The sequence below is a fragment of the Diabrotica undecimpunctata genome, chromosome 2, assembly GCF_040954645.1.
Source record: "Diabrotica undecimpunctata isolate CICGRU chromosome 2, icDiaUnde3, whole genome shotgun sequence".
NCBI lineage: Eukaryota > Metazoa > Arthropoda > Insecta > Coleoptera > Chrysomelidae > Diabrotica > Diabrotica undecimpunctata.
The window spans coordinates 145742775-145766947 of NC_092804.1; the positions used below are offsets into that span (position 1 = coordinate 145742775).

General features: G+C 32.6%; 1 protein-coding gene across 1 annotated transcript in view; it reads left to right on the top strand.

Annotated features, from left to right (window-relative positions):
- Positions 1–24173, top strand: part of LOC140435015 (chitotriosidase-1-like) — a 34302-nt gene that overhangs the window by 9059 nt on the left and 1070 nt on the right. Inside the window, exons 2-6 of the mRNA XM_072523676.1 lie at positions 2694–2849; positions 8706–8917; positions 10594–10712; positions 18235–18526; positions 20432–20548. Of these exons, the coding sequence (XP_072379777.1) occupies positions 2694–2849; positions 8706–8917; positions 10594–10712; positions 18235–18526; positions 20432–20548 (896 nt within the window). The remainder of the gene's footprint in view (positions 1–2693; positions 2850–8705; positions 8918–10593; positions 10713–18234; positions 18527–20431; positions 20549–24173) is intronic.

Genomic DNA, 24173 nt, shown 5'->3' on the forward strand with positions numbered 1-24173 from the left:
AGTTGTACTATCATAGTTGCATTTTCATATATATTAGTTGCATATATCTCGAATCTATTCTGCAATTATTAATAGCTTGTTCTATGGCCCACATCTCGATACTATCAAACGCCTTTTTATAGTCGACGAAGGCAAGAAATACGGGTAGTTGGTATTCATTTGCCTTCTCTATCAATGTTCTCATTGTCAGCAGATGGTCTGATGTACTATATCCTTTGCAGAAGCCAGCCTGTTCAATCAGTTGGTAATTGTTCATTTTGTAGGTTAACCGGTTGTTAATAATTCTTATAAATAGTTTGTATACTTGACTAAACAACGATATAGGTCTATAATTCTCTAGATCACATTTGTCCCCTTTTTTGTGTAAGAGTATTACTATTCCAGTCTTTAGGAATCCTGCTATTATGGAGACATCTATTAAATAGCTCTGTTAGTACAGGCATTGTTAATGTCAATAATAATGTATAATTAATGTAATAATGATTGTAATTTGGTAGTACTTCTGATCCCACGTTTTTTTATTTTTCTTTTGACGTTCTCCTTTGTTGTTTCATTGGGCTGGCCTTGCGAGCTGTACAAGGATGTGTAGAAGTCTTCGACAATATTAGCTATTTTATATTTGCCCTTCTCTTCCTTATTGTTGGAGAAGAGAAATAGAAAATACATAATAGAAAAAGACAAAATATAAAAACGTGAACCAACCCAAGTTTGAATACCGTTTTTATCTTAAATATTTGTGGTTTACGATTCATGGGATAGGGAAAAACTGTCTATTTATGGGAAACCCGGTCAGTTCCGCATTTTGTTGGTAATAATAATAATAAAAGTTATTATTATTGTCGGTAAATTAACACAGTTCAAAATAAATTGGAAGCGATTTATAGCACATACTTACCCCATCAAACCTTCCGACATAACTAGAGACACGTAAAAAAACGGCTAATATCGTGCTAATTTTACTTGAAGTGTTCAAATAAATTTGTAGTCAAAAGTGGTCATTTCAAATAAAAAATGTAGCTAAGATTATTTTGAATAAAAACATTTATTAACATTTTTTGTGTAGAATGAAGTGTTCTCTTAAACACGATTGAAGCGATCAGCGATTTTGAATGTCAGTTACGCACGCGAAATCAATGCTCAATAAAAATTTTATCAGCTCGATGGTAAAAATTCAATATTTTTTGATACGAAAGTCCTATCGACAAAAATCAAGACATGTTTAAAAGGTAAAGACTGCAGCTTTGCGCGATTTTTGCCATATTTTATAATTCTCATGAGATCAATAATATATTTATTCACCGACCGCTGGGAAGTTTCCATAACTAGAACCCAATCTTCAAAACTTATAGCATGAAATTTTAGTTTTGAGTTTTAGTAACAAATGTGAGATATTTAAAATATGCTTAAAAAACACTGAATCTTCCAAGTTATAACCGATCTAAAATGTTTAAAACTGCTCTTTTTAATAACACTAGTACGTTTTTCAAAAGAACTTAACTTCTGCTATAAATTATACCTCATATTTGTTGCCAAAAATCAAAATCGAATTTTTATGTTATAAGTTTTGAAGAATGGTCTCTAACGACTGAAATTTCACTACGACCGGTCAATGAAAGTAATATATTTTATTAATTTCACGAAAATCGTAAAAAATGGCGAAAATCGCGCAGTTTATTTATTTATCAGCTTTATAGAAACTGACTTTATTTTCAGCAAAATATATTAAATTGCATACGAAAGCTGAGCTCTTCACCTTAAAAATGCATTTTTATTTTTGTCGATAGGGCACTCCGATTAAAAGATATCGATTTTTACCGTTGAGTTGATACAAATTTTATTTAACATTGCAAACATTTATTAACATTTATTTAACAAAAGCACCAATAAACATTTTTGTTCAAAATTATTTCAGCTACATTTTTTAATTGAAACATTTTTTCTGTGGTGTAAAAATTCTTGGTAAATCGATTTTTTTGCGTTTTTACCCTCCTACGAGGAGGGTATGAGGTGAAAGTCTGGGGGTTAAAGTGGTAAACTTTTGCATCATTTTTGGGATCCCAAAATGGATATTCTCGGCAAAATCAACTTGTTCGTATGATTTTTAGGGGTCAAATCTCTGACGACTGAGCTTAGGATAGGACTATGCACACATCGCTGTTATAAATATTGACCTCGCTTCTCATGCACATTCCGATTTTATAATCTAATATGTAGGTCATTATTATACAAACTATTTCTGCGTAGTCATTGGATTTGATGGTCTTATGAACAATAGTCGAGTTATGTAAATAACTAAAATATACATAACTTTTTTATGACAAAAGACTTGTTTATAAACTATCCCTGTTACTGATACAAGGAAAGTGTGTGCATTCTGTAAAATAAGAATGAACTCTTATAATTGTAATAAAAGTTGCATCTTTTATTTTCTTTAGATATTTTGATTATTTAAAAATGAAAATTAAAAATAAAATGTAATGTTTAAAACTATTTTAAAATAAAAAATACAAACTTTAACTTTTATAACAGTTAAATGTGGTTTATTCTTATCTATAAAATATTCATTAAGAACATGCTACCACAAAATACTTTCGGAACCATTTTCCTCTGCGTGTTTATAACATTTACAATTTAAAATATGTTTAAATTACAACAGTCTAATAATGAACATAGTAAAATATATCTTATTTCAGGAAATGTAGTGTGTTATTACACAGGCAGTTTTGGAATTAAAGTAGCACCACCTGAATCAATAGACACAAACTTATGCACCCACCTAAATTATGCATTTGTAAAAATAAATGAAAATGGAACCTTAATCCACAATAAATATGTAGATATAAATAAAGGTAAGTAAACATAAAATTTATTCAACAAACCAAAAGTTTAACGTACCTATATGTATTATTTATATGAATGTTGAATCCTAATAATACGTACTTACCATTTAGTGAAAGTGTTCTGGGTTTCGTTCAAAATTAGAAGACGTAAAAACTACAAACCCAAGGTTTTTCCTTATTTATAAATAACTTTATCATTTATAAACAAGAACATTTATAAATTTGTCAAAATTCCAAATGTTCTTTTGCTCAAGATATTGCGTCACTCGTAAAAAACGTTAATGAATTCATTGGTAGGAAGGAAGCACTTGATAACACTTTAATTGTAATTTCATCGTATACGATTCTGAAACTGTTTTTTTTTTTAATTTTTATATTATCTGCTATATTTTGTGACAATATACAACCATTTTAATTAAAAATCAATGACCATGAATGACGAATGAGATTCAGAACTTAATAAATAAACGTTGACTTATTAACAATAATTAATAGGATGAATATGAAACCCTGAATCGTACAATAAAGACATTAATAAAAGAAGCTAAAGAGAAAAAGGAATCAAGAACAATGTGACAAAGTAGAAAGTCTTCACCAACTGCACTACTCGGTTAACTTTCATAAAAAACTAAAACAAATATCAGGTGTTTAAAGCAAAACAGCTTTACCATTCTTGAGAGATAATTTTTAATGACCAACATATTATGACCAAGTCATTTTATAAAAAACACGGAACAAATGAGGGATCCAAGAATCGTTGAGTGTGAAGTTAGACATGCAGCAAACTTTTAGTAAAAGTTTAGGTCATGATGATAAAAACCTAGAAGCATTCGAAATGTGGTGTTACCGACGGATTTTGAAAATATCATGGATGGATCGCAAAACAAACGAACAAGTTCTCGAACAACTAGGAAAACAATGCGAAGTTTTAAATTCCATAAAAATCAGGAAATTGGAATACTTGGGGCACCTTGGGGCAAAACCTTGGGGCACATCATGAGAGGTGAAAAATACGAACTACTAAGTAATATAATGCAGGGTAAAATCAAAGGCAGAAGAAGCGTAGGAAGACGTAAAATCTCGTGGCTACGCAATCTCCGTGAATGGTTTGGATACAATTCAATTGAACTATTCATGCGCGTAACCAACAAAATTATAATTGCCAGAATGATTTCCAATATCCGATAGGAGCGGGACTTGAAGAAGAAGAAGGTCATGATTAAGTTTATGCAGAAATTTTAAAACAGTTCGCAGTCGATATTAAACAATTTATTGGATAAAATTAACGTTTGTCACTATAACAAAAAATTAATTTGATCAATCACTTTCTTAAGACCTTTCTGAAAGTAAGACATTCGAGGATATACAAAAAAAATGCGATGGTATGAGTGGGGATACGCAGTTCAAATTTATTAAAGGCTTTGGTCCTAGAGAAGCACTACTTTCTTTAAAGTTGCTTGTACAAAGGTGCTATGATAAACTACTTGATATTTTTATTTACTTCACTGACTATCAAAAACTTTAATGCTGTTAAACATGAGCCACTTACAGGAAATCGATATTGACGATAAGGATATAAAAATAATGTATTGAAACCAATTAGCAGAAATCCGTACTCATATTGATCTTTTAACGGACACTTCTAAAATATTAAGGGGGGCAGACAGAGATGTATGAAATATTAGAAAACTATAACATCGAGGAAAGCTGCGAAAACTCAAAAATAACATAATTAACCCAGCAACAGAATCACTTGCAGAGAGAAAAGTAACAAACACTAACATATCCAACAAGAAAACTACATAGTTTAGAGAGGAAGTGAAGACAAAATTTGAAGAAAAGAAGAAAGTCTTTTTACAATACAAAACACAACAGGCATTTGACCGGGTCAAATTAAAGAACGTTATTCACTTATTGTAAGCAAGAGAGATACCTTTAGGAATAATCAAAACAATCGAAAATATCTACCAAAACAACGCACTAAAGTAAAAGTAGAAGAAAAACGAACTGACCCTATTGAAGCTTTCAATAGACAGGGAGACTCCTTAAGTCCTCTATTTTTCAACTTGATTATGGATCAAATATTAAAAAATAAGAACTAAAAAAGGATACCAAATGGGAGAAAAACAACCTAAAATAATCTGCTATGCAGACGACGCAATACTACTCTCTCCAAGTGAAGATAATAAATAACGTATGCTGCACCAATTTAATATATCAGCCAGAAAATTTAACATTTTCACTTTCATTTAACAAAAAAGACAAAATTCATGGTTATAACAGCAAATTTACTAAGATGTAAATTGGAGCTTGAAGATCAGCTAATAGAACAAGTGATGGATTTTAAATATGTAGGTATTACGTTATCTAGCTACAGAAAGCTTTAAACAGAAGTGTAAGATCAAGCAAATAGAGCAAACAGAGCCACAGGTTACCTGAATGAAACAATATGGAGAAATAAATATATCGGGAAATAAATAAAAGGCAGAATTTACAAAACAGTCATAATATATGAACAATAATAACATACGTGGCAGAAACACTACTTGACACAGAAAGGATGTTAGAAACAGCAGCTATGAAAACACTTAAAAAAATTGATGATAAAACACTATGGGACAGAGCTAGAAGTACACATGTACGACGTAGATGCATCAGGGACTGGGTAATAAATAGAAGAGTAGAATGAAACGATCATATAAGCCGAAAGCGACGATCAGTAGGAAGACCACGAAAACGATGGAACGACAACTTACTGACAGCACATTAAAAAACAGACAGGGGCATTTCTACTTAAAAAGAAGAAAAAGAAAAAGGAACAATTCTAAACAAACTGACCAATCCGGTGAACAGTTCTGGCTTCTTATTAATATTAACATGACAAAATTATTGGTGGTTAGTAGATAACAGCACAGTACGTCCCTCAGAGTCAATGGGGATATAACTAAACACGCCATGAGGTTTTATTTACTTGTCTCGGAGAATCATTAAATGGAAAATGGAATTGTAACTAATAAGTAAAAGGACGATTAGGCTATGCGAAAACAACATTTTTTAAAATTAAGAATCTTCTTCTTTATAGGTATTTACCATTAACTACCAGAATACGGTTCCCCAATTTTTATGAGCAGCCTACTAAGCTATATGGTGTCAAAACTTGGTTACTTAAAGCAAAGACTTTAAATAGAATAGGCTTAGATGGAATTGGATCTCCTTTTTTATGAATTGGAAAAATCTATACATCCGACCATTTTACTGGCATCTTTTCTTTTTCCCAGATACACTTAATTATCCTACACTTATAATATTTTCTCCAGGGCTTTTATTGTTCTTTAGGTCCTAAATTATTTCTTGTTCTTCTGGTTTGTCTGTTTGGTTTGATAATTTTCGCATGACTCGTCATATATAATTAACAACTCACCGAAGAATCTTTTTCACTAAGACATTACATGATCAGCCTCATTTAGCTTATATACATAGTCTTGCTCTAGTAATCCTTTTTTTTTGTTTTCCTTACTTCTTGATAGAAACAGTTAATTTCTTTGATTCGGGACTTTTCTAAGATATCTTGGATTTTTACTTAGACCCCCTTCGGTTTGATTTTTAGATCTTTTCGATGGTTTTATTATGATTGGATAACATTCCCTGTCTTGCTATGGATTTCGCTCTCTTTAGTTGTCTACATTCCTTATTAAACCACTCCTTAACTTCTTTAGTTTTTTCTCATATCCAAGCACTTTCTTGTTTGTCTTTTCAATATTTCGTATTTGATCATATCCCAGTTTGTTTCAACTTTTGTCTTCACTTCGTCATTTTACAACTCCAAATTTATGTGCTGCTAATATATCCTTCTTATATGTTTTTCCTTTTTCCTATTGCTATATCTCGGAATGCTTTTTCTTGATATCTAAGCTAATTTTTCTTTTTATCCTGCTATTTCCGCAAAATTTATTTTTACCAAGATGTGATCAGGGCCACAGTCCGTCTCTTTCATGCTCATAACTGCTGTACTAATCTGTTGATATTTTTGTTTAATCAAGACATGGTCTATCTGGATAGTAGTTTTACCATCAAGGGACGAATATGTTTCTCTTCATTGGTTTCCTCCTTTATACTGTTTGCTCTTGCAACTGACTTATATATAGGTGCGTTTTTCTTATTTTCTCATTACAATCTCCCGGAGCTATCTTTATATGATGTTTTGGTATTTTACTACACTCCTCTACCAATAATTTGTAGAATATGCCTTTGTTTTCAACATTCTTCTTTTCGGTCGGATCAAACATATTTAGAATGATTTTGCTTATCTTTCTTTCTATTTTTCTTAAAGAGCACGTTCTGTCATTTATATTCTTAAAGTTGATAATCTTCTCCTTTAGCTGTTTTGAAAGAAAGAATCCAGTTCTTAATTTTTATCATTTTCTCAACGGGAAAATATTACATTGTTCATTTCACTTGTTTAGTTTTTTTTTTCTGAACATATCAATATTATGCCCACTCTGTGTAAGTTCCTCCCACGTTCTATGTAGTCGTCTGTATTCTCACTCCGTCACAGTTACTTACAATCCATCTAATTTACTTACCGTTGCACGTCATTATCACTGACAAAGATCGAAGTTCACATAGTTGCCAAAGTATAAAAAAATTCTGAATCCATTTTAAATCACATAGGTCACATAATTATTGCAAAAGTGGATTATACAATAAAACAAATTAATATTTAATGTAAAGAAATGGAAATAAAACAAGAGTTAAAAAATAATCTTGTTAAAAACATATGTAAAATGGAATACATAGATATTTATCTTATTTTATGTAAAATCTAAAATAAAAAGTGTCAACACCGCAACTGTCAAATAAGTGTTAGCAATTTATGCCAAAATATCACCTTCGTTCGATTACAGTTACAGTGTGTTCCGAACAAATGTTCTTCATAAAAACGCTTTATAATGCATTTATGCAAATTAAATTAAACATATTATTGTGTATTTCTTTAAGTTAACATTAATAGAAATCTTTAAATATTATTTCTACGCGTATATAATAAAATATGTCTGGTGGCTGTAATGCCAGTGTACTCGGCAAAGTGATTCTAAAAAAGAACACACCTACCACCTAAATATTTCGTGTTGGTATCATGTGACGTCCAAACGTATCATGAAACACCAAAACATATTATGAGGCAAACACCGGTAGGAAGAAGGTCAAAGGACAGACCCAAACTTAGATACATGGAACAAGTGGAACAAGATCTGAAAACACTTACGATTACCAACTGGAAAAACAAAGCAAGGAACAGAACAGAATGGCGGAAAATCCTAGAACAAGCCAGGACCCAGAAAGGGTTGTCGAGCTACTGATGATGATGATCATGTGACGTCACGGGCTATGACGCCGATGACGTGCAACGGTATGTAAATTAGATGAAGTATAATAAATTTTCTGTATTAGTTTCCATTTCCTTTGCAATGGTCATTTTCATTTATTTGTACATTCGTTTTCTTTATTAGTTGTTTCACTTTTTTAAAGATATTGAATCTGCGTTTCATATGCATGTCTCCACTTCAATTATTATTTTTCCATTTCTCCTTTCTTCGTGTATCCTCTATCTCATTGATTTTTGCACATTTCTATTAATGAATTTCTTCCAGTTTTACAGATTTTTTTTTATTTAATAAGTCAGAATAATGGTAAGACCAGCAAGTGGTATAGCAAAACGTTCACCTATTAGGCTTGAATGGCTAAATATTACTCATTTTTGTCTTATTTAATGTTTTTTATTAATTTAAACATATTTTTAATGGGTTTTTATTATAGTAAGCTCACTATAATAATAAAAATTTATATAAATTTTTTATGTCGTAGAAATGTATAAACGAGTGATATCACTTAAAAAATTGAATCCTAAACTGAAAATTCTCATAAGTATTGGAGATACACCTGCTGCAGTATTTTCTGAAGTAGCTGCGGATACGGATAAAAGAGAAAGCTTAATACAAAACACCATTGACTTTCTTCATTTACATGGCTTCGATGGAGTAGACATTGATTGGGAAAAGCCTTACAGTAAGGATGAGGTAAGCACTATAATACTAAAATTACTACGTTTTGTCAAGATATAATGTTAAATTTTATCGAGTAGAAAATGATACTGTGGACATATATCTTATCTGATGAATTAAATATATAAATATTATTGATCTTCTTCTTTAAGTACCGTGCCCAAGTTTTAGGGGGTAGCTTCCATGACGATTTGGCGATATCGTTCTCGATTTTGCGCGGCATGTAATAATTCATCTGCTGTTAAGCCAGTCCATTTACGAAGGTTTCGAAGCCATGAGTATTTCTTCCTACCAATTCCACTTTTTCCGTCGATTTTTCCGTTGAGTATCAACTGCATTATCCTGTATCTGCTTCCTCTCATTATATGCCCCAGATATTCGAATTTTATCTTTTTTATTATCTTTATTAAGTCGCCTTTATCTTGACCTACTCTGTTCAAGACTTCTCTGTTTGAAATGTGTTGAACCTATGATATTCTGAGCATTCTACGAAATAACCACATCTCGAAGTCTTCTAATTTGTTCATCATGTTAACCTTCATAATCCAGGTTTCACATCCATACAGTAATACAGGATACACATAACATTTTAGGAACTTAATTCTCAGTTGTAAATTCAGCTGAGAATTGCTCAGAATAGATCTTAGTTTCATAAATCCTCCTCTTGCAATTTCTATACGAGTTTTAATTTCTTCATTCGGATTAAGTGTCTCGTTTATCCAACATCCTAGGTATTTAAAATGGTTAACTTTTGTTATCGGTTCATTATTGACAATTAGTTGTATAGCGCCGAGGTCTTGTTTACTAACCACAAGTAACTTTGTCTTTGTTGTATTTATGCTTAGTCCGTTCATCGTCATCTGTATATCTAAATTTGTTAATAGTTTCTCCCTCGATTCAAACTCCACATTGCCCTTCCAAGGCTTCGTTAAAAATAATTTCTGAGTAAACGTTAAACAAAGTTGGGGACAATACACAACTCTACCTAACACCTCTTTGAATACAAATTGTGTACGTTTCTTTGCCGTCTACCAGAATAGAAGCTTCTTCATTTCAATATAGATGTTGTAAAAGTCTCAGATCTTTATCATCTATTCCAATCATTTTTAGATATTCGAACAGCCTACCATGTTGAACCCTATCAAACGCCTTCTCAAAATCTATAAAATAGACGTAAATTGGTTTCTGTACTTCCCATGATCGTTGAAGTAGTGTTAGCATTGAGAACAAAGCTTTCCTTGTTCCCAATCCTTCTATGAAACCAAATTGTTTATTACCCATTATGTCTTCACATTTCTGCTTGATTCTATTAAGAATTATCCTAAGAAGTAGCTTGAGAGAGTGACTCATGAGACTAATTAGTCTAAAGTCTTTACATGATGATGTAATCGGTTTTTTTTTGAAGTGGCATAAATGTAGACTCCAACCATATTCGTGGCAGTGTTCCAGTTTCGTATATGTGGTTATACATGTTTGTTAGTTCTGAGACATTGTCGTCGTCTAGAAGTTTGAGCCAGGGTCAGGGCCTGGAGATTTCCCATTTTTGCTTTGTTTGATGGCTTTCTCTACTTCTGCTTTTAAAATACTAGGACCAGTATTCGTATACTTTGTGGTGTTAAGTGGTGGCCTCGTATTCAAGAAGAGCTCTTTTATGTAGTTGGTTATTGATATATTATTATAATTGCTTACAGGAAAATTTCATTTACCTTTTGAAAGAATTTAAGAAGGCATTGGAAACAAAAAACTACCTGCTAAGTGTTGCAGTATATCCTTATCCTGATACAGGTTACATTGTACCAAAAATAACAGAGTAAGTATATGAAAGTCAGATCATTTTTAATAATATTATTATTGCTTAACTCTTGGCCATATATTAAACATACGTTAAACGAAGAGTTGTAATCTGGTTTTTTGTATTTTTTTATTTCGCCATAATCAACTTTATCGTATAAAATTACCAAATAAGTCCCCCGTTCGTACATCTTTGTTATATCTGCCATTCCAATCTGAGAAACAATCTTCTGTATCTACACTTATCCCACATATTGCCATTATAGTTTATACATTTTCTTCGTTGTTTTTTTTATGAATATCGACAATTGTTTTGAAACATTTTTGTAATTGAATCATACTTTTTGAGCTTAGAGTTTCTCATCAATTATTGTTTATAATTATTATGTTATAATCAATGAGCAAATATGATTTTTTCTGGCTATTGATGATTTCATTGTTTTTTTATTATCATTAATACTAGTCATAATTACGAGTAACTACAGTTTTTATCTGATATTTCTTACAAGCTAAATATCTATAGAAACTATATTACAAACTAACGTATCTAAGAAATCCCTATTAGCATGTCTTAGTTATATCTAATCTAAAGCAAGGGCTTCACAGATTGCAGTGATGTTTTTCTACATTTGATTTTTACTCACAATCTTGCACTTAATCAAACGGCTTTTTTCTATTAAGCCTTTTGTAAATTTATAAATTGTCAAAATGCTGCAGCACTTCATCGTTGACGTGGAGATGGAGTATCTCTTCGAGCTTCTTTACGATCCTCTTGATATTTTCTTTTATTTTAGACATATTCAGGTCTCTCTAAAGATAATTATTTTTATTAATGAATGTCAGAACCCTATTTTAAAATTGTTTGATAACATTTAAACTTCTTTTGGCTGCATATCCCCAATGTTGTATGCCATACATCCAGAGGAGCTTTAAGATTTGATTATATAGTAGTTAACTTATTGTATATTGACCGATTGGATTTTCGTCCAATGATTGGATTTTCATCCAAAGAGTCAATACATTTTTTTGAATTTAAGGTCAAGTTCATTTCTTTTTTTAAATATATTCCTTTCATTTCAAACGAGCATTCATATTCTTAGCTAAGTTATAGCATCTTCTTCTTCAAGTGCCCTCTCCGCTACGGAGTTTGGCAATCATCATTGCTATTCGTATCTTTGAAGATGTTGCTCTAAATAATTGGTTAGATGTGCACTGGAACCAGTCTCTTAAATTGCGCAGCCAAAATATACGTCGTCTCCTCACGCTTCGTTTGCACTGAATCTTTCCTTGGATAATTAACTGGAGCAATCGGTACTTTTTCCCTCTCATCACTTAAATAAGTTATAGCATAGGATCACTTTATTATTAATTCTTATACCTGCTCGTTTTTTAAATAATTAATATCTACATAAACTCATTTGCCGTCATTGATTGTTATTTTCTACTTTCATATCCATGAATGTATCTTGTTGCATGACTGCTGACGATTTTCTCTACCTCTCTTTAATTTTTACCGACAGCCAGTGTAGCTGTATTATCAGGATAGTTATTATTTCGCTGTTGAGATGTATCACGTACATGCACCAATCACAGAACTGGTTCCAATACACTACCCTACGGAACCCCCCTTTAATTTCTCTTATGTCTTAGAATACGGCTCTTCTTCCTTAACCCTAAATATTTTTCCTTCTATGTAAGGTGGATAATATCTAAAAAAAATACAGCAGAGCATACAACATTTTCCTCATATCTTTTTTCAATGAAATCAGTTATCCTCTGAACTTCATCAATAGTTAAGTGTCTGGTTCTGATACTAAACTAATGTCAAAGATTTGCTATATGTTGTCAGTTCTAATCGTTTTAAGATTGTAGCGAGTAGACACTCATGTATGTTTCCGATAAGTTATAGATCTACTTCAGGGTTGCTCCCCTGCCTACGCAAGCCTTGGTTTATCTCCTAATACCAATTAGGGAAACCATTGTACTAACCTCAGTCCATATCCAAACCTATCATTTACCTCCAGTATTCTGGATGGCTTTACCGATAACGACCCTAGATTGAATATGAAAATGATTTTGACTAACGAACAGGAACCATGGTCCTCCAAAGAATAAGGGATTGAGGCGTGACGACCTACTACACGATACTCGGAAAAAATCATTATTTAAACAATAATACAGAGCAAGAATCTACGACTTAGGCAAAGAAAAAGAACTAGGATAATAGAAACATAGGATATACAAGGAATCGCAACGAAACAAAATGAAACAAAAAAAATATTTAAAATATTTTATAAAAGGTATATAATTAAAACACCCAATCGGGCTACATCACAATCACAAAACGTTTTCGGACTCTATATTCCATCATCAGTGTGTCCTAAAAGTATATAACCACTTTAATTAAAGAAAAACGTGAAATTTAAATTTTGACCAAGGTTAATACAAAATGTGATTAATACTTACTAGGTGTACATGTTTTGAGCCACTAAATATTCGGGTAAAAACACGTTAAATGTTATTAATTTAAATTTAGGTTACATTATTGGGTTACATCCTGTTACGATGGGTAGAGCACTTTCGAGAGTTGCTGGAAGGGGAACCTACTAACAATTTAGAGCTGGAATACCGAAATTAGGAACTCGTGGAACCCCCCTCGGTAGATGAAGTGAAAATATCTATAGAAAAACTAAGGAACCATAAATCCCCAGGCAGCGATGGCATCCCAGCAGAATTATTTAAGCACGGTGGAGAGCAGCTCACCAAGGTGATGTGAGAAATTGTTTGTAAAATTTGGTCTGAGGAGCAAATGCCTGAAGAATGGAGCTTAGGCTTAATTTGCTCGTTGCACAAAAAGGGAAACCAACTGAAATGCAATAATTACCACGGAATAACTCTCCTAAATACAGCATACAAGATATTGTCAAACATTTTGCACGACAGGTTGAAGCCTTATACCGAAACGTTTCTAGGAGAATATCAGGCAGGATTCAGGCGTGGACGTTCAACCATTAACCAGATCTTTACACTACGACAGATCCTCGAAAAAGCGCAAGAGTTTAACATAGATATGTATCATATTTTTGTCGATTTTAAAGCGGCATATGACAGTGTCTTAATACCAAGTCTTTACAATGCTATTAATGAGTTAGGAATTCCAAAAAAACTCATATGTTTGATAAAAGTGACAATGAAGAAGATGCTATCAGCAGTAAAAATTTAAAACGACTCGTCTACCCCATTTGAAATACATAGGGGGCTAAGATAGGGAGATGCGCTGTCGTGTCAGCTTTTTAATGTCGCCTTAAAAAAAGTTGTACGAGACGCTAATTTAGATAGCAGGGGAACAGTATTTAATAGATCAGTCCAAATTCTAGCATATGCAGACGACGTGGACATTATAACAAAAACCAGGACGTGAACTGCGGGAATCCTAACCGAGCTAGTAGCAGCAGCAGAACGAATGGGGTTACATATAAATCAAAATAAAACCAAATTCATGGCGACTAACACAAACACAAGAGCTGGAAATGTTGACACAGATTTAATCATCAATGACCAAAACTTCGAAGCAGTTAAAGAGTTCATATATCTAGGAACATCGGTTAACCCCAATAATAACACATCAGAGGAAATAAAAACGCGAATAATAATTGCAAACAGGTGTTATCATGGTCTATCAAAGTACTTAGCTAACAAACGTCTGTCTCAAAAAACTCGTATAAGGCTGTATAGAACACTGATAGTTCCCGTTCTCACATATTGATCAGAGGCATGGACCCTAACTAAAACAGATGAATCCGCTCTATCGATCTTTGAAAGAAAGGTGCTAGGCAAGATATTCGGAGCGGTCTGTGAGAACAGAATATGGAGGCGTAGATATAACTTTGAACTGCAGAATATCTATAAGCATACATTTGGTGGTAAAGATATTACCACTATAATTAAGCGAAACCACCTGCAGTGGGCAGGACATGTAGCCCGGGCCCCTGAATCGAACATGATAAAAAAGATTCTAACAACGCAACCAGCGGGAATGAGAAGACGGGGTACATCAAAGCTAAGGTGGATGACGGGATAACACAAGATGCATGCCGAGAAGATCGGAGTAGGCAAATGGAAAATGCAAGCAAGGGACAGAACAGAATGGCGTAGAAAGCTTGAGAAGGTCGAGGCCCTCTAAGGGCTGTAGCACCAAGATGATGATGATGGTATACAGCCAGCTACAGGAACTTAGTTTCCTTGTGGATTTTAAAATGAAATACTTCCATAAATCGAAAGACTTGGCATAGAAACAATAAAAGGTAACTAGAGGAAATTATAGGGAAATATACGCACATATGAATGGGTAAGCAAACATGAAAGAGCAGCAAAAGAAGTATCAATATTAATAAAAAATAGATTGAGAAAACATATACAAGATTACCAGCAAATAAATAAACGAATAATAGAAATTAGGACCAACATATCTGGACACCCAACAATAATTTTTGGAGTATAATGCAATGAATGACAATGCAACCATAAGGGAAAAAATATTTTTAACGCACTGAAGGATGTATTAGACAAAGCAAAGGACAGAGAAGATATTTTACTAATTAAAGATTTTAACAGCCACATAGAAAATGAAGATAAAGATATAGCGAAATGATTCGGAGAAGACGAAATTAGAAACGACAATAGGCAAGTCAGATAATTAAAATATGTCAAGAATATGATTTGGCCATAACCAACATAAGATTTCAGTATAAAAATATATATAAATACACGTGGGAGGAACGTAGTAGGAAACAAAGAACAATTATTGATTTAATAAAAGTAAAAAAAAACAAGCAAAACAATAGTACACAGGAAGACGACAAAAGGCTGATAAGCCGAGATGGTACTTGTATAAAAGATAGAAATGACATAGCACGAGAAAAATAAGCCACGAAAACACTTCATGGAATCCATGGAACAACACTCTAACCAAAGAAAACAAAAAAGGATCGTACTGAGATACTGAATATTATCCTTTATGGAACGGAAGTATGACCAAAATAAGAACAGTTTAATTGGACTCTATGAGAGATGTCTATAAATCAATAGAAAGGATAGAATAAGAATAGAGGAAATATGGAACAAAATAGAAGTAGAATGCTTAATTACGAAAACGTTGGAAAACAAAGTGCTTTAATGGTAAGGGCATGTAAAAAGAATGCCAAAGCACAAGTGGCCAAAGGAATATTGGATTCGCACCCGCCGTAAAGAAGACAGAGAGGAAGACCTCTTAAAAAAAATAAATATGAAATTCTATGATAAATAGAGACCTCAGAGAAGGGGACTGGAAGAATAGAGAGATGTAAAGGACGAAAAAGAACAAGATCTTTTTAACAACAGTTTCTTAAACAACTTTAATAATATTGACATGTATTATTGTATTAAGATACCCAGTTTGGAGGTTTCCCTAGTTTCAAAGTCACGATAACTTCACCAACCTTTCAAGCATCTGGCACGTCATCATCATTATCATCATGCAATCTCTTCTGTCCACTGCTGGACATAGGTCTCTCCCATTTTTCGCCACTCTTCACGGCTCTGTGCTTCTTGTTGCCATTTCTTGGATATTCGTCCAATGTCGTCCATCCAGCGTATTGGTGGTCGTCCTCTGCTGCGTTTGTCTTCTCTTGGGCACCAGTCAATTAGTTTTCTGGTCCATCTTGTGTCTTTCAGTCTCGCTATGTGACCTGCCCAATTCCATTTCAGCTTGACTATACGTTCGACGACATCACTGATACCTGTTCTTTTCCTTAAGTCGCATCTGGCACATACCAGTCAAAATGCTGAGTTTATTAAATATTAAGTATTTTGGCAGATATTAAATCGTATTTGGGAGCTCTTTTAAGACTAAGGTGTGTTTATATTTCGTCTGTAACTTTCTTTAGGAATTGTCAGCTTGATTTCTGCTTTTTCTGGACTTTGAAGGACCTCCTCATCTATAATTTTATTCTCATGTATTTGGACAAATTTATCTAAATAAATAGCAAAAGTCTAGGCTTTTTATTAAGTTTCTCTAGCTTATTTGTTGCCTCATATTCTAATAGAAGACAATGGACATATGGGTAATATTATACATCTTTCTCGTGGCCTTCCAGCGGAAATATTCTTGTCATTCAATACCTGTCTCAATTATCTGTTTATAATTTCTTCTTTATGTTTTTGCATTTCTTTATTTAGTATTTAAGTGGCTCTGTTTAGTCAAGTTTTATCTTCAGTTGCTCTTACCCTTTTCCAAAATCTTCTTTTCTCTACAACCATTCCTCTTATTTTTATTGAGCTCTATATTTATCTATCAGCCACTATAGATTTCACAGAGCTAGTGTTCTTTGCTACGAAGCTTGTAGGTTTTCTTTTTCTAAAGATACCTTTTTGCTACGGATATTAGCGATTAAAATGGCTTGTTTCACTTTATTTGCTGCAGCAAAATCTTGCCAAAGTGATAGATACTAAAAACAATTTTCTAATATTACAGAGCGAGGAAATTTTTCAAGTATCCGGATCTCTTTTGGTTTATACTTTTTCTTACAATATAAGTTTATGTACGTCATTATCATCATCAATCAGTCAACCGCGTCCACTGCTGGACATAGGCCTCCCTCAGTTATTTTCAGTGTTCTCTATACTGGGTCGCTTGTAGCCAGTTTCCCGCTACTCGTTTTACGTCGTCGATCCATGAAGTCGTTGGTCATCCTCGGCTTCTTTTATAGTTTCTAGACCTGTATTTCATGATCTCTTTTGTCCACCGTTCATCTTGTGTTCTACTAAGTGCCCGCCCAGTTCCACTTAAGCGTCGTGATTCTCTCAATGATGTCTTGAACTTCTGATCTTTAGCAGTACACCAGCAATACATCATAGAGCTGTTTATTTTTCATTAGGTGATCTAGAAAATCTAACTTGTGCTTCTTCATAGTTGAAACAATTTCAAATTCCTTGCTGAGTGTCCCCTGAACTTAACTGTTGCACGATCCACTCAGGGGATTCTTAACATTCTTATGTAGCACCATATCTAAAAAGCATCCAGACTTATAAGTGATGCTTCGGTTAGTGTTTAAAATTATACCCAGTAAAAATTAAGGCATATACATACCGCATAAGGTAGGTCTTCATAAGTGTATCTATGCCAGTTGTTCATCGAATTTTCTATAGATACTTTTGTGAATAATTATTGACTAGTTAATGCATTAGATTAGCCACTTTTGTAGTATTTTGCCAGTATTTATAGATCAAGTTGAATATCAATATAATTCATTGAGTTCTAGATTTTAATATTTCGAATTTATTGTATAAAGTAAAGTGTAGAAAACACAACATATCAATTTATCAAAATATATTTGTATATATAATAAATTTAGATTAGATGCTAATAATAGTATTAGTATTTTCTATATATATTTTAGTATATTAGTATTTTACATATATATATATATATATATATATATATATATATATATATATATATATATATATATATATCCTCACTGACACTACTTTAAACGTTTCAGTAATGTTGATATGATCAATATAATGTGTTACAACTTTTACGGCCCTTGGAGTATTTATACTGGTCATAATGCAGCACTCTTTGCTTCGCCAGTTGAAAGTTCTTATGAAAGAAATCATCTCAATATAGCCATGTGTCTTCAGAACTGGTTAAAAGCCGGAGCCACCAAGGAAAAAGTTAACGTCGGAATACCTTTCTATGGACGAACCTTTACTCTTGCGGATCCCAATGATCATGGTTTTCATGCTCCTATTACGGGTTCTGGCAAACCGTCAACGGCGACATACAGGCAGGTAAGTTCAACCAACATTTATCAAGAAAAATTAGAATAATATATTTATTACAAAAATGTTAAAAATAGTTTATTTAAAAGTTTAAATTATATAAAATATTATATGAAAACTTTTAGTTGGTATAAATTGTGTTGACGACTTGCGTTTTGATCTAATTAAAGCGCTCCTTTCGTTTCCGGATGGAACTCTGTTTACATGTATAAGTTCTAGAATTACCACAGTTATCCAAGTAAATGTGCATATATGTGCAAGCATGTATGACTACTGGCAGAATCAACCAGGTAGCTATTGTATTAACTACTCGAAAAAAAAACGAAATAGCTCACAGATAGTAACACATAGAAATAGATAACATATAATCAGTCTTCTCTGGTTTTTAATAGAAGAAAGACAAACGTATTCTAATCTATCATATTTTTTTTTCGTTTGCGTGTTTATTTGTGCCTTAAGAGATATACTTTCCAACGCCACGCTTGCAAAAATAATTATATGACAAAATAGGTACATATATACAGTTTAGTCTATATATGTCCAGATGGCTTTATAATTATAAAGGTCCATTCAGATCATTTCATAATTTTCAAAATGATTTAAGTGAATCTACGTTATAATTTTACGCCTTCCGGTGAAAAAATTCGACATCCACTTAACCCTTCGCTAGATTGAAAGCGGCACGGTGTTCTCGAAAGAAGCAATCGTACGTATTTTAGAATATACTCGCCCGGAGAAAGGGGAGTTATCGTACATTAATTTGTTTTGATGGATAACAAAATCAATCAAAACGCTGTTGTTTGAATTGTTTTTGAACCACTTACTTAAAAAGCTTGTAAAGTTCACAATCTCACCGCAAACACTACAGTAAAAGTGCGATTAAGACAATGTGTATGTTTTTTACGTATAAAATAATGCTTGTACTGAGGCATTTATCCTGTACATAATCGTGCTGATTTATACGTTTTACGTATAAATCAGCACTACAACTCAACAGCTCATCTGTTAAATTGAAGGTGTACTGCACACTTGTGATGTAGTACACAGAATCATGCTCATTTATACGTTGTACGTATAAATCAGCACTACAACTTAACAATGAGGATGTTAGAAACAGCAGAGATGAAAACACTTAGAAAAATTGATGGTAAGACACTATGGAACAGAGCTAGAAGTACAGATATACGACGTAGATGCAAGGTGAACATCAAGAACTGGGTAGGAAATAGAAGAGTAGAATGAAATGATCATATAAGCCGAATGACAACAAATAGAGTAGTAAAGACGGCAAAAGACGGTTCTCCAATAGGAAGACGATCAGTAGGAAGACCACGAAAATGATGGAACGACAGCTTACTGGAGGCACATTGAAAAACAGACAGAGTCATGTCTTTATAAAAAGAAGAAGCAGAACTTAACAATAAGGTTTATTTTTCTATGAGAAGAATATCATCTGATCCACGTATCGTCCACGGACATAATCTGACCGTTAGGACTCATGATCTCCAGTGAATATTAGTTAAGATCGACCTATCCGCAAGACTCATTTCCAAGTATAGAGTCTGGGTATTTGCTTGAATCAGGTTTCCACGCTAAAGTATTTGTGGATAAAATGTTCTTCTAAAATTCTTTGAACGTATGGTACAAAAGCATTCATATTTTGTTTTAGAAAAATAAAGAAATATTACCAAAATAATATTTTGTTAATACAACTTATTAGGTTATTAAATGAAAAAAATTAAATACATTCTAAATATTATGTTTATATGATTTCCACTCTGGAAATTCGAAAGTTTGTAGTTAAAAATGTAATTTTCATTACAATTAATTGTGGCTTAATCCCATATAAACATAATATTTTACTTAGACATATCACAAGCAAACAGTTTTAAAACCTTTACTTTTTATTTTTAGATATGTTCAAACTTTGTGAACTATACAAGTGTATGGGATGATACACAAAAAGTATACTACAAGTATTATGAGAATCAATGGTTGACCTATGAAGAAGAAAGATCAGTTAAAGAAAAGGTTAGTACGATTCAAATTATCAACAATTTATTATAATTATAGTAGGAATGTTGGAATATATTCTCCATGTTCACTAAGATTTAGAAATCCATTAAAAACGTTAAGACTTACCCTGGACCAGATGTTCCATCAGACCATAACCTCCTTGTCTCAAAAATGAAACTGAGGGTAAAAAAGATAATAAAATCCAGAAGTTCCAAGGTGAATACTTATTTGCTCAAGATACACGAAATACGTACTGAGGTTTCAGCTTGGTATATTAAGAAATAATAAGATTAACATTAAGAATGAAGAACACTGAGAATGTGTAAACATTATGTGGAGCAAAATCAAAGATTCTGTTTTAAAGACACAGAACAAGACTTTAAAAAAGAAAGAAGAAAGCCGAAAACCTTGGATAACTCAAGAAATCATGGAACAAAGAAGAAAATATAGAAACAAAACCCAGATAAATAGAGAGTAAAACATAAATTAATAAGGAACAAATTAAAGAGGCTAAGGAAGAGTGGATGATAAAAACATGCATTGAAATTGTAACGGATATTTTGCCTACCATATAGGGTATTATTATGGGGGGTTAAAAATTGGGTACAGAAATTATTTGGGTAGAGATAGGGCAAGCAAAATAAACAAAACTGTTGCGAGCGGCCCTCAGGGTTTATTTGGAGAAACTGGGTCGTGGATAAATAAATGTCAAGGGAGTGGATTGGGGCAACTACAAAAATAAAACAAAAGAGGGTACTTACATAAATCTCCTGGACAAATATACAAACAAAACACAAGAAGGTCCTCTAGCTACTTAAGACAAGGACGCCGCTTTGAGGGAACTTCCTGCTCGATGAAAGAAAAGGTTGTTCCTTCCTAAAAAACACAAGAGAGAGGTTAGGAGACTTTTCTAAAATAAATAAACAAAATGGTTTAGGGAAAAGAATTAAACATTTATTACTGTCTCACCACAAACAGTTACAAACATAAATGGTAATATAAGAAAAATACTATATAAATAGCTACAGAGATAAATACCAAAATATCAAAGAAAAAACACTTACTATGTCCTATCAGTTTACAAACTCTTGAAGTTGGAGATACTACAAAAACTTACAATTGTTAATGGGCTATAATTTGTAGCAGAAATAATTTATTACAAATGAAAAATTATCTTTAAGTAAAACCATGCATAGAGGTTAACCTTCTTTAAAAATCCAAAACAAAATCTCAAATATGATTAGATTTTTACCAGATGTTAAAAATAATAAAGCTAGCTGTCATATGTCAAAACTAAATCTTACACTGAGAACAAATAAAATGACAGCTAAGCCACGCCCTAAGATCTACAATTTGAATTATTACAATTTCTTAAATTTTAATGAAAGCAATTATTATTAGAAAATGTTTATCTTCAAAAATCAACACAAAAAAAGTTACCTGGATTTCATTAAAATTCCTTTACTTTAAATTTCTGAACTTCGCTGGACTTTAGAATTTCTGATGTTAGAACTGGAACTAGATTCACCGCACACGAACAAATTCATCTCCAAACTGCGATAGAACAAAACAAAATTGAGGTTGAAATTAGCACACTGGACACAAACCTTAGACTCGGCTTCTTAAAAAACTGGAATCATGTTGGCATTTTTAAAATTTGTTGGAAACGCCGTTTTACAAATATCTCAGATGAGAGACGGCTTGTAAATAAAAACAATGATTAATCTTATTGAAACTGACATTACTCTAAGTATAAATCACTTTTTCTCACAAATTTGCCGGTTTTTTCCAACTAAACTAAACAACGTCTGTTCTCCTTGGCCAAATCTTCAAACCTTCTTTAATTACATAATTAACTGCCACAAAACTACTTATTTTCCATAAAAAAGGACGAGAAACGAAAAAACTACGAATTTGAAGCTAAATTCGGACTCCAATAAAACTAAACACACCTTTAACAGCGGCCGGCCTTACCGAAAGTAAGTAAATTCTTAAAAATCATTTGCTTAACTTGGTATAAACAAAACACTAAACGGGAAGATTTATTTGAAACTCAGAATATTAAGCGGCTTCGATCAAAAGAAAATACCGAAGAAATATGCGTCCGTGAAATATAAACAAACTGTAAAATGTGCTTATATTAACTCGGCGACGCAAAGAGGATTGAAAATATTTTTCGGTGTTTTAATACATATACGAGGGAGATTTCAGTATATACTAAGGAAATAAAAATGCTACAAAATAGACGAATTGCGGAAAAAAACATGATCATTATAATTTACATAAAAAAGTCAAAGAATTATTATCTGAAAGATCACGAACAATCACACCAAACCAGTTAATGGACAAAAACAATAAATAACCTAACTGAAATAAAAAAGTATGAACTAAATATATTGAAGATGTTTTCATGGACACAAATTGATAGCGGGGAAGCTCTAATAATATTAAAATCTGAAGTCCAACAATTTAAGCGCAATAAATATCCTCTTAAACAACATATACAAATCTGGTGAAATACTTACAGAACGGCTACTATCGACGTTTGTTCCGCTACTAAAAACCAAGAATCTCAAATACTGTAATGGCTATGGATTATTCAGCTTAATGCCACAACTATTAAAAACATTTTTAAAGGTTATACATGCATGAATATTCAAAAAGTGTGAAGCGGATATGAGTAATAACTTTTGTTATGGGCTCGGAACAGTAGAATCTCTGTATAATTTCATAACTCTTGCTTAAAAATTTTGAGACCAACAAAAAGATCTTTTCGTTACATTTATAGACTATGAGAAAACTTTCGACAAAGTTACACACAACATTCTCATGAAATATTTAAAGCGAAAAGGACTCGACAAAAATGATATTAAAATAGTGAGAAATCTCTATTGGAACCAATAAGCTGTAGTAACATTAGATGGAAATAGCACGGATGACCAACGGATAAATAGAGGTGTGAGAAAAGGCTGTGTACTTTCACCATTATTATTTAATATATAATCCGAAGAGTTATTTACATAATCACTTGAAAACGGTACAGAAAAGATTTAGATTAATGGTAAAAATATAAATAATATTCGTTATGCCGACGATATAGTCATTATCGCTGAAAGTGAGAAAGACGTACAGTCGCTACTAAATACAATTTCTGATACTGGGGAAGAGTTTGGTTTAACAATAAACTTAAAGGAAACAAAAACCATGGTTATCAGTAAGAAGGGTAAAGTCATAACAAGGATCCAGATAAAAAATGAAGATATTGAACAAGTGGACAAAATGAAGTCGTTAGGAGTCTGGATTACTAAATATGTATGTATATCCGAAATCAAAAATTCGATCAAAAATAGAGCAATCATGAGCAGCGTTTTTGAAGATGAGAAAAGTTCTAAGTAATCTCTAGTTCTAAGTTCTAAGTAAGTTTCAATCTGCAAATCTGATACCATATGGTAAAATGTTATATCCACTCTATGTCGACTTAATGAGAAAACTGGAAGCTTTTGAGATGTGGCTTTTTAGAAGAATTTTGAGAATACCATATACCGATCATATTACGAACGAAGTGGTGTTACACAGAATGGGAAGAGGCACAAAACTGTTGACCACCCTTAAAGCAAGAAAGACTGCATATTTGGGACAC